The sequence below is a fragment of the Myotis lucifugus genome, unplaced genomic scaffold (genome assembly GCF_000147115.1).
Source record: "Myotis lucifugus unplaced genomic scaffold, Myoluc2.0 scaffold_297, whole genome shotgun sequence".
NCBI lineage: Eukaryota > Metazoa > Chordata > Mammalia > Chiroptera > Vespertilionidae > Myotis > Myotis lucifugus.
In genome coordinates, this window is record NW_005871345.1 from 495,177 (window position 1) to 507,056 (window position 11,880).

General features: G+C 44.8%; 1 protein-coding gene across 1 annotated transcript in view; it reads left to right on the plus strand.

The window, feature by feature from the left end:
* The window catches only part of PSMB5 (proteasome subunit beta 5), a 6,474-nt gene extending 642 nt beyond the window's left edge, over positions 1 to 5,832 (plus strand). Inside the window, exons 2-3 of the mRNA XM_006100069.3 lie at positions 965 to 1,271; positions 5,332 to 5,832. Coding sequence (XP_006100131.1) covers positions 965 to 1,271; positions 5,332 to 5,618 — 594 coding nt within the window. The 3' untranslated portion in view covers positions 5,619 to 5,832. The remainder of the gene's footprint in view (positions 1 to 964; positions 1,272 to 5,331) is intronic.
* Positions 5,833 to 11,880: the final 6,048 nt, after the last annotated feature.

Genomic DNA, 11,880 nt, shown 5'->3' on the forward strand with positions numbered 1-11,880 from the left:
GATGGGATCGGCTGGGACAGGGTCTAGAACAAAGCAGGGCCTGGGCTCAGGGCTGGGCCTGGGCCTGAGGCTGGACCAGGGCTCGGGCTGGACTGGGCCTGGACCTGGGGCTGGGGCTCGGGCTGGGCCTGGGGCTGGGGCTCGGGCTCAGGCTCAGGATGGGGCTCGGGATGGGGCTGGAGCTCGGGCTGGGGCTGGGGTAAGAGGAAGAAAGAGCCTGAGGCCGCGTAGGTTGATTCCTTGGCGACTTCAGGTCGCTTCTTCCCAGAAAAGGGGAGGCAGCAGCAGCAAGGAACGTGGGCAGAGGGAAGGCGGTTGGTTGTAACCATTCACCGAAGGTTATGGAAATGGTTACAACTGGGCGAGGATAACGAACGGCTATGGCGAGAGGGGGGTCGCGTGTCCCAGGGGCCGGACTCGGGGTTCCTGGCCCAGCTTTGTGATAACTGCTCTGCGATCTTGGACTCGTCATTCTATCGCATTAAGCCTTCTTCCTCAGCCATAAAGTGAAAGAACACCGCTTATACCTATGTCACGGTATTGATGTGAAGCTCAAGTGACATTAATATGTGGGGAAGTCTATTGCAGTGGTTTTCAACTTTTTTATCTCATGGCACCCGTAAACTGATTACTACAATTCTGTGGCATACCACAATATATGTTTTTTTGCAGATCCGACCCAAAAAATAAGGTATAATTCTGATTCGTTCACACCGGGCGACTATTGTGTTGGCTGGTGTCGTTTTTTGACAATCTAAGGGGAAAGACGTCAGTGCCCCTGACTAAATAGGTATTGCATGTTTTAAAATTTCTTGGGGCACACCGGTTGGAAATTGCCGGTAAGTTGTGAAGTGTAAAATGACAGAGAAAGAGATGTACTGGGCTTGCACTGATGCAAAAAGAAATGTCAGGGAGATGTTTTTGTGGTCTAAGTGGCCTGCCTTGTGTTCTCTGATCTTAACAGTTTCAACATGGAGTCATTGTTGCAGCGGACTCCCGGGCCACAGCGGGCGCCTACATTGCCTCCCAGACGGTAAAGAAGGTGATAGAGATCAACCCCTACCTGCTGGGCACCATGGCTGGGGGTGCAGCGGATTGCAGCTTCTGGGAGCGGCTGTTGGCTCGGCAGTGTCGAATCTATGAGCTTCGAAACAAGGAACGCATCTCAGTAGCAGCTGCCTCCAAACTGCTCGCCAACATGGTCTATCAGTATAAAGGCATGGGGCTGTCCATGGGCACCATGATCTGTGGCTGGGACAAGAGAGGCCCTGGTGAGTTAAGCTTCAAGCTCATAATTCTTGGGCTGACACTACAGAGAGGAGGGACTGGATGAACAGATGAGTGAAGGAAAAGGCTTTGGATCATTGCTGGGATCTGTCGATCAGTTTCTCAATAATCTTTGTTAAAGGAAGGCACTGTGGTGTGGAAAAGGGCATGGAGTTAGACTAGCTGTGTCTTTGACTACCCGTGTGACCTTAGGCGGTTGCTTATTACATGAAGTAATACACATAAAGCATGTAGCTTCTGGCACATAATATTTTTGCTTCTATTCTGTCTCCCATAAAATAAGACAACCTACAAAGAATATATTTGAGAATTGAAGTGCATAATAATAGACATAAAATATCTAGTCAGTGTTATCTAATAGAGATATAATGTGAGCCACACCTGATTTTAAATTAACAATTTATTTAATCCAAAATACCTAAATTATCATTTCCAAAAGTGACATTAGCCTCATTTCAGGTGCTAAATAGACACATGTGGCTAGGGCTACTGTATTGGACCCCGAACATATAGGAAGTCGCTGCTCAAAAGTTAGTCATTTCTCTTTCTTTTTTCCCTTTAGGACTCTGGCCTAGAAAGGGCCTTCATGTACATCTTTCCTTGCTTAATATACTCACCCTAGGTCTTGTTCTGTCATCTCTGAAAAGAAATTCCTTAGCCTAGTTTCCTTTCCAGTACATAAAAACTTTGCCAGGAAGTTCAACCTTATATCTGATGTCAACTCCTTTTCAGCCAATTTTTTAAAAGTATATTTTTATTGATTTCAGAGAGGAAGGGAGAGCGAGCGAGAGAGAAACATCAATGATGAGAAAGAATCATTGATCGGCTGCCTCCTGCATGCCACACACTGGGGATAGAGCCCACAACCCAGGCATGTGTCCTGATTTGGAATCAGAACCATGACCTCCTGGTTCATAAGTCTATGCTCAACCAATAAGCCACACCAGCCAGGCTCAGTGAGTTTTGAATGTTCCTTTAGTCAAATTGGAATACAGCTAGTCACCTTCTGTGTAATTTTCCCGCTTGATGCTTAAAAATAGTTATTTTTGCCCTTGCTGGTTTGGCTCAGTGGATAGAGCATCCACCTGCAGACTGAAGGGTTCTGGGTTTGATTCCGGTCAAGAGCACATGCCCAGGTTGTGGGCTCGACCCCCACTAGGGGCCGTGCAGGAGGCAGCCAATCAATGATTTTCTCTCATCATTGATGTTTCTATCGCTCTCTCCCTCTCCCTTCCTCTCTAAAATCAATAAAAATATATTGTAAAAAAATAGTTATTCTTTTCTCTTACTGTTTTTGATTCATTCATTTACCTGCTTACTAAATGCCTAGTTTTCCTTTGTCAACAACTATGGGATACCCACCACTTTTTCACTTGCTTTGGAGAATATCAGTTCACTACTCAATGGAAGATGAATGAGGAGATTAAAAAGTGGATGTGAAAGAGGAGCTCAGTTTGTTACTTTGGAAATTGAGACACTTTTCTCTTTGAAAGGTGTGCAAGAACAGTTCATACATGTTGCATGACCTAGGGAAGCACCTTGGAAATGCTGCTTTGAACCCTTAGCTATTTGGTTTGGTACAAGTGATGGAAATAGTGTAACAGTGTACAGAAGCTGGCTAGCAAGAAAAACCGAGAAGCTAGAGCATAGCTTAAATTCTACCTTCTCAAAGCCCTCCTGACAGCCTGTCCCGTTCAGGAGAAGTCAACTCCTTGCTTCAAGAAGCAAACTGAGCCCAGCTGGCATGACTCAGTGATTGAGCATTGACCTATGAACCAGAAGGTGGAGGCTCAATTCCCAGTCCGGGCACATGCACAAGTTGCAGGCTCATCCCCAGTGAGGGGTGTGCAGGAGGCAGCCGATCGAGGATTCTCTCATCATTCGTGTTTTTATCTATCTATTCCTCTCCCTTCCTCTCTGAAATCAATAAAAGTATATATATATTTTTTTAAAGAAACAAAATGAGAAAGGATCATAGATTACTTAATACAAGACTGAATGAGATGAATACCATTTTTTCTTTTTTTTCTTTTTTGTTTTCCTCACCTGAGGATATTTTTCCATTGGTTTTTAGAGAGTGGAATGGAGAGGGAGAGAGAGAGAAGGAAACATCAGTGTGAGAGAGAGACATCGATTGGTTGCCTACCACACACGCCCAACCAAGGCCAGGGATTGAGCCTGCAAATGAGGTATATGCCCTTGACAGAATCGAACCTGGGACCCTTCAGTCTGCAGCGCGGCGCTCTATCCACTGAGCCAAATTGGCTGTGGCTGAATACCATTTTTAAATGCTGAAGGAGTTCTGAGGAGGAGAGGATTACTTCTGATGGGAGGAATTGGGGAAGATTTCATGGACAGGTTGCAGTTTTCTAAGATGTGAAAATGAGAGGATAGAAACAATGAACAAAGGAAGGGAGAAGCATGAGGGCTGGGGGGAAGTATTTGGAAGTCCAATTTAATTGGAACTAAAGGAATGTGAAGAGTAGAGATCCATAAAGCCAGAAAGGTAAACTGGAACCAAATGGTGAGCCAACTAAGCAAGGTAGAGGCAGTGGGACTGAGGAGGAGATAAATTGGGGTAGACATTAGAACCATCCGAACCTGAAAATCGATAAGAGCAGTGATTCTCAACCTGGCTTGCATTAGATCACCCAAAGCACTTAAAAAACAAGCCCTGTGCTTATCCCTCACCCCAGACCAATTGAAAAAGAATACCTTGAGTAAGTCCTCGGCATTTTTTTAAAGTTTCCTTAGATTATTCTAGTGCATAGTAAGAGTTGAGAACCACTGAAATAGGAAAAAGATTAGTGAAACCATTACAGAAATTAAAAATACAGCAGAAATTGTGTCTTGATGGGACACAGAGATGAGTTTGGTAGATAATGATAGTTTGGTTGATAGTATTTGAGGACAAGATGTTTGAATCTGAACATGGTGACAAAGGCAGTTGGAATTGATAAAAATTTTATTAAAATCTTTGTCTTAAGTTTTTATCTATATGAGAGGTCAGCTAATTTTTTCATAAAGGGCCAAGTAATAAGTATTTTAGGTTTGCAATCAATATGGTCTTTGTCTCAACTACATACTTAACTGTCCTTTAGAGTAAAAGCAGTCATAGATGAGTGAGTGTGGCTGTATCCCAATAAAACTTTATTTTTTTTTAAAATATATTTTATTGATTTTTTACAGAGAGGAAGGGAGAGGGATAGAGAGTTAGAAAAATCAATGAGAAACATCGATCAGCTGCCTTCTGCACACCCCCTACTGGGGATGTGCCTGCAACCAAGGTACATGCCCTTGACCGGAATCGAACCTGGGACCTTTCAGTCCACAGGCCGAAGCTCTATCCACTGAGCCAAACCGGTTACGGCCCAATAAAACTTTATTTACAAAAACAGGCAGTTGGCCTGGCCAAACCCTAGTCTATACCAGCACTGTCCAGTAGAAATAAAATGTGAGCCATATATGTAATTTTAAACTTTATAGTAGCCACATTTAAAAATAAACAAATTGTCATAGAATACTTTATTTAACCCAATAGATCAAAAATATCATTGCGTGACGTGGTTCTAGCTTCATTTCAGATGCTCAGTAGTCACATGTGGCTAGTGGTTACCACATTGGACAGTGATTTTGAACTCTAGGCTTTATTCTCTACTGTATGATGTATGTCTTGTGCCCCAGATAGTCTAAACTTTGAGGGCTAGGATTTTTTAAAATATTATCTCGCACAGAAGTTCTGTGCTTGATACCTAAGTCATTTGAATTATACTTGCTTTTTGGTTATACAGAGAGGACAGAAGGTGGTTACTACAATGTGAGGTGAGATGGATTGGTATATTGTAGAATCCCGGAGTCTTAATATTTAATTTGATTCCTCTGGCCTTTTTTTTGGAAGCAATTTTATAGTAGTGCTTTTTTCTTGTATTTCTGTTAGTCTCCCTTGGGTTTCAAGAGTGATGGAGATCTGTTGCCTTGGAGGATGAATTAGATGTCAAAAGGGGTGGTCATTTGTTTTCCTTCTAACCTCATCTCTCTTTCCAGGCCTCTACTACGTGGACAGTGAAGGAAACCGGATCTCGGGGGTCACCTTCTCTGTAGGTTCTGGCTCTGTGTATGCATATGGGGTCATGGATCGGGGTTACTCCTATGACCTAGAGGTGGAAGAGGCCTATGATCTGGCCCGTCGAGCCATCTACCAAGCCACCTATAGAGATGCCTACTCAGGAGGTTCGGTCAACCTCTACCATGTCCGTGAGGATGGCTGGATCCGAGTCTCCAGTGATAATGTAGCTGATTTACATGACAAGTACACTGCATCTACCCCCTGAAGGAGGGTGGATATAGCTACTTGTGTTTGGGGTGACTGTTGTTGGTAATATGGGTACAACTCCCCATTCTATAGTGGAGGGGTCCCCAATTGTATTGATTGTTTTTTTAAGCTCTGGTGCATTGACCTTTATTGTTACAGTTGTTAAAGAGCTGTTGCGAAGGTGAAGATTGCTTTTCCTTTCTTGGATGTTAACATTACACTACTGGACCTCAGCCTGTGTTGTGTCTTTTTTCCGCCCTGTCCCTCCTCTAAGCACTTTACAGTCAAATAAGCCAGGACAGTGGGAGGGAAGTGACTGTAATTACCGGAAACTGTGGTGTGAAGACATTGTCTAGTGAATACATTAATGTCCCCACTTATGAAGCTAATAACAAAGGAGAAGGAGAGAGGAGCAGGGAGGAGGGAGAGACTTTCTGGTTCCGTTTGCGAAGATGAAAAGTTGATGAGGTAGAAAGATGCACAGGGCTGTACCAGGCAGAGCTGCAGAGGCTCTCACCCTGTGGTGTGGGAGGGTAGACTGGTGTTACATGCAGAGCAGAAAGCGGAGAAGGTAAATCTTGAATTTTAAACCAATTGAGAAGGGAAAGCTTGGACCCCGGGAAAAGAGAAGACAAAAAGGTGAATGCGAAAGCAGTAGTGACCACAAGCTTGGTAGCCCTACAGTGTGTACGTGTTGGGGACAGAGGGATGATGGTGGCTTATATACTCCTGGGCAGGAAGCAGCACAAAACTGTCTCTGGAACATGTGGGTGGAGAAGAAGCAGAGAGATGGCTGATTTATCACACCCAGCACTGAGGGGGTTCCCAAGCTAGTGGTGGCAGCAGATGGCAAGACCTTCTGTTAAAGAGAAGGCATAGACATAGGAAAGGTGGAGGTTGATGGAAAAAACCTTTAAAAAAAATGGGAGAGAAAGGCATAAACAATACTGCTTTGTATTTAGCAAAAGTGAAGAAAGTGGTTGGTGACAACTGAGTGTCATGTTTTGGAGGGGTCATTCATAGAAATAGAGGGGTAAAGCCCCCTCCCCGTGCTGTGGCTACCTTTCCTTCCTGCACCCCCTTCCCCCTCAGCCTATGCAGTCGACTTATTGATTAATGAGGGCTGTCCGCCAGGAACTGATCGAGGCTTGTTAATTCCATTTGTCAAATGCAGGGAAATTGGGAATTAGTGAGATTGGAGAAGGGAGTTTGGAAAACAAATGACTCTCGTGCCTAAGGAGATTCATTTTGCTGAAAAGTGCCTCAGGATTCCCTGGACTCAGGGAGCTGCCAGCATGGACCTGGACCTGCTCTGCGGGCAAAGCAGGGAGGAGCCATTAGCCAATGGCGAACTGGAGGCAGAGGTACAGTCATCCTCTCAGGACACTGTTTTGCAGATCTTTTTATTTTTTAAATATGCTTTTATTGGTTTTAGAGAGAGGAAGGGAGAGGGAGAGAGAAACATTGATGAGAGAAATATCATTGACCAGCTGCCTCCTGTGCACCTCCCACCTGGGATCAACCCTGAAACCCAGGCATGTGCCTGACCAGAAATTGAACAGGTGACCTCTTAGTACATGGGTCGATGCTCAACCACTGAGCCACACCGGCTGGGCTGCAGATCTTTTAAAAAATGAACTCTTATGAGAAATCCCAACATCTGAAAGAAATCAAATCAGGTTGAAATAGAACTGAGGGTCCAGAACCTCAACCATTGAACTCCCCCACCCCTGGAGCCACAACTCTCTGTTTCCACCTCCACCCGCCATACATACACATACTCCCTGGCACTTCTTAAAGCCCCAAGGAACACAATTTTTTTTTTTTTTTTAATATTTAGCCGAGGGTAAGTTTTTCATTGATTCCAGAGAGAGAGAAAAATCAAATGCTTGCCTTACACATGTGCCCCAGTGTATCGAACCCACAACCTGGGTATGTGCCCTGCCCAGGAATCGAACCTGCAACCCTTCAGTGCACGGGACTATGCTATAACCAGTGGATTACACCAGCCAGGGCCCAAGGAACACAGTCTGAAAATACCTGCCCTGGGAAATAACCTTAAGAGTGGAAAGAAAGTTGAAGATTGTAATTCTTTATGACCCCAGAGAGCATAAAACCCCCTAGGCTCTTAGCCCATGATGGAAAAGTCAGTCTGGAGAAAAGAGATGGTCTTAAAGCAATGTTGCCTTGCCCTGTTTCTGTCTCACCCCTGGCTTTGGCAGTGGTTTGGGTGTTTAATGTAAACACCTACTCTTCACTAGCTGAGTCATGTTCAGGCAAGAAAAAGCATAAGCAACAGTCCCATGTCCTGTTCTGGCATATCCCTGTTTCTGTCCTCTCCTGGATCTTAGATGAAAGGATTACGTAATGGAAGAGATCAACTTGTGGAAGGATTTTTGGAAAGAGTAGAGAAGAGGTAGAGGAAAACGGCAAGACTCTAGGCCCAATCCTATCCCCGTGTGCAGTGTGGTTTCTTGCTGCTGGGGACTGGTGGGAAGTTGGCTTTGCAGCAATGTATGTCTCTGCTTGTGTGGGATGATGGATGCCACATAGGGTTGGAGAGATGCTGTTGAGTGGAGTGTACCAGTTCAGGGACTCCCATCAGATTCAATTTCCCAATGCAGTCCTCTTGACAAAGGATGATGGAAAAGAAATTGCCTTAAATAGCAGGAAGATTAATTTCTCTCGGCAGCTCCCAGGTATCCAAGGGACAGGGCTCTTTAAGTGATGTCTGACAATATCTCCTCCTTCCACAGATAGCACAGTAACACCAAAATCTAATTCTTTCTACTGATGGGACTAATCTAATTAAATAGGGAGCAAACACTCCTAGAGGCCCCGTGCTTTCTCCTGCTAGCAGGGAATGCTGTGGGGTTGAAGCATCTCCACACCAGGGAAGGGGGGCTGTGGGGAGTAGCAGTGCACTGTGGGGTGAGTAGAATGTTCATGAGGGAAGGTGACAGCTAGGTGAGGACATGGGGAGCGGGGAGGAAGGGCACAGTGAAAGCAAATCAGGACTGAAGCATAATAGTCACTGATTGTTCCCTCTTTAGGCAAAACCAGAAGGTCAGCGTCTCTTGTTATCCTCCTCAGCTAGCAAATGAGAAAACTGTCAAAGCTATGTGGGGAGTGGGAGGTTATATCCTTCGAGGGGGAATAAAACAACGTTTATTCTGGTCCACAGATTCTGTGTGGTCTGTCTGTTAGGAAAGGTGGGATGGAAAGGGAGGAAGGTGAAAAAAGGTGGAGAGAAACGGGGGAGCATGTCCCTTGTCTCAGAAGAAAAGAGGGTGATTGGGTCAATGAATTTATATGAGACATGAGCCTATCTCATTTGGTGAGTACAGTCAGGTTTTTTATTTTGTTATTTTTGTTCTAGTTGAAGAGCCCTCTTGCCAGGGCTATAGCAGAAAATTAGTTACCTTGAAACTGACCAACAGCAGTGACCTCAAGACATGATCAAGTGCTTTATGGTTTAAAATATACACATATTGCAACCAAGCATCTCTGCTAGTTCGTTTGTTTTTTAATTCTAGTTTCCCCTCTAGGAAGCCAGAATCACATTGGGAAAGTTTTAATTATAGTGAGCAAGAGGAGAGCAAACACAGCAATGAGAACTGCCCTCATCAGCAGCTGCTGCCACCTCCCGCCTGACCTAGGCCGCCCCCTCAGTCCCTGCTCCCACGCTCCCACGTGGCAGCTGACCGCCTGCATTCCTGCAGTGCTCCCCAGGCTGGGCCTCAGAGCCACGTTCTTGCTTCCAGGGGCTCTGCCCCACTGAAGCATTTAAATAAAAAAATATTTCTAAAATGTCCCATTCACAGCTGTTAGTGGGTCAGGCAGAAGAAATTCTACCCATGTCAGCTTCTTGGGTTTATTTAACCCAACTCATTTTCCCTGAAGCTTTTGTCTGAGTTAGGTGCCAAGTCTCACTGATCTTAACACTTTATAGTCCATATTTAGCTGTCATCAGCCATGAATATCTGACTAGATTATTTGATAGGAAATCAGACATCGTGGATTCAATCTTTTCTGATGCCTCCCCCTACTCCTCACCCCTACCATCCTCTCAGGCTGCCTCTTCTTTCTAATCTCCCTTTGTTTGATTTCTTTATAAAAAATTCTCTCACTTTATAAAAATCCTCTTTTCCTTTCCTCCGTAGAATTTAAATAAAACCAGTCAATCAATAAACCAAGTGCTGCTTATGGACTTTAATGTAACAAGAAAAGGTTATCACTAGCTGCTGGGAACCCAAAAAAGCTGGTATTACAGAAGCAAACACAGATGGACTTCGAGAAAGTGAGAGTCCAAGAGACAAATGAGAGACAAACAGAAAAGCGACTCATGGACAGCAAAAATAAGATTGAGCAAAGCGGAGAGGAAGACACGGACATGGCAGAGAAGATGGATGGAGACACTGACGGGCAGAGGTGGACTGTGAAGGGGGGTCAGGGAGTGAGAAAGAAGACTCAGAAGGACAGTGATAGAGAGAGTGGGCAGGGGAATAGCGAGGAAGGAGCGGCTGGAAGCTAATGCACAATGAAACATGTCCCCCTGGAGACAGATAATTTCTCCGGCCGTACATAATGAGCACGTGCCTCTCTGTGTGTTGCCCCTGGACTGTCACAGTCACTTAGATTCCGCAAGAATCTCTCTTTGTCTACACCGCTTGTGCAAGGTTGGAAAGATTTGAGCTCTCTCAGAATAACCTCAATCCAGCCAGGCCAAAACCAGATAAGTAGAAACCTCTCTCAGAAGAGGAGCAGGCTAACTGAGTCAGGATCACAGATTTAGTCCCTTTTTTATTTTTTTTAAGGCCTTATAATACTTTTTTTAAATTTTTTTTATTTTGTTTTATTTCTTAAAGTATTACAAAGAGTATTACACATGTCTCCTTCCCCCCCCCCCTTGACATTCCCCCGGCCTCCCCCAACCCCCGATTTAGTCCCTTTTAACATTTCATTTTTAAAAGTCGTGAAGAGATCCTTTCTCTCCTCACCCACATACTCCCTGGCCATGCACCTCACACATCACTAACACGTCCCCTTTTTTCTATACATGCTCAGGGCCAAGGCTGTTCAAATAAAGAGAGAAGGGCCACAAACTTCCAGAAAGACAATAACAGGTGCTTCAGGTAAGAATGAAATAAGTAGGTCCAAGCAGAAATGTGGGTACACCACAAGGGACCAAAGTCGGGATATTTTTGCAACTACTGCAGCTCTTCTCCCATGCTGGAAGCCGGTCCATCCTTGCTGCTTGACACAGTCGCTGCAGGGAAGAAACATCTGCACAGCATATGTTTCAAGGGACCTGGTGTATATGGCATACTGTTCTTAATATGTTTGCTTACCTTCTTGGCGCTATGTGTTTTAACCAAGGTCACCTCTCCGAGAAAGGTTGTTTCCCCAGGAAGGGATTTTTCCCTGAAGTTAGGGAGGGAATAAAACCCCTTAACTAAGTGCCAGGCGGGTAGTTAATCACTTTAACTACGAACAATCACCCTTAAGCTACATAATCTTTACTCCCTGGAATGGAGATAAGAAACGCCCTAACTTTTGGAATAGAAATTGACAGGATTAAAATCAACTGGTATAAATACAGATGTAACAAGACAATAAAAGACAGAACCTGGCTGGAGATCCTGGCTAGGCTGCTGATCAACTGAACGCTGTCTCCGTGTCATTCCTTCTTCGCCGACTCCGTCCACACCTTTGGGAACCCCTGGACCTGCTGGGGTTGGATCCCAACACTCCCAGCCTCAACACCATCACTATCCCAGGACATCATACATTCTAAGCTTCCCCATGCACACATAGTAGTACATAGGCCATTGTGTATTACTGTAGCAGTTCATCTCAAGTGCTGACATACAGTATTATCTGATTAGAGGGAATTCACTAAGCACCAGGGTTCTATGGAAGGTTCATAATCACCCTGTGTCTCTTGGCTGCACTCACAGATTAATCATTTTAAAAATTTATCCTTATTGTTGAAAATATTACAGATATCACCCCCTGTTTCCCCCCACCAATGACCCCCTTCACCCTGCACCTGCCCCTTCCAAGCCTTCACCACACTATTGTTTGTGTCCATGGGTATGCATATCCTAAATAATAAAACCCTAATATGCAAATTGACCAAACGGTGGAATGACCAGTCACTATGATGCGCACTGACCACCAGGGGGCAGATGCTCAAAGCAGGAGCTGCCCCCTGGTGGTCGGGCGCCCTCCCACAAAGGGGAGCCCTGCTCAGCCAGAAGTCAGGCTCACAGCTGGTG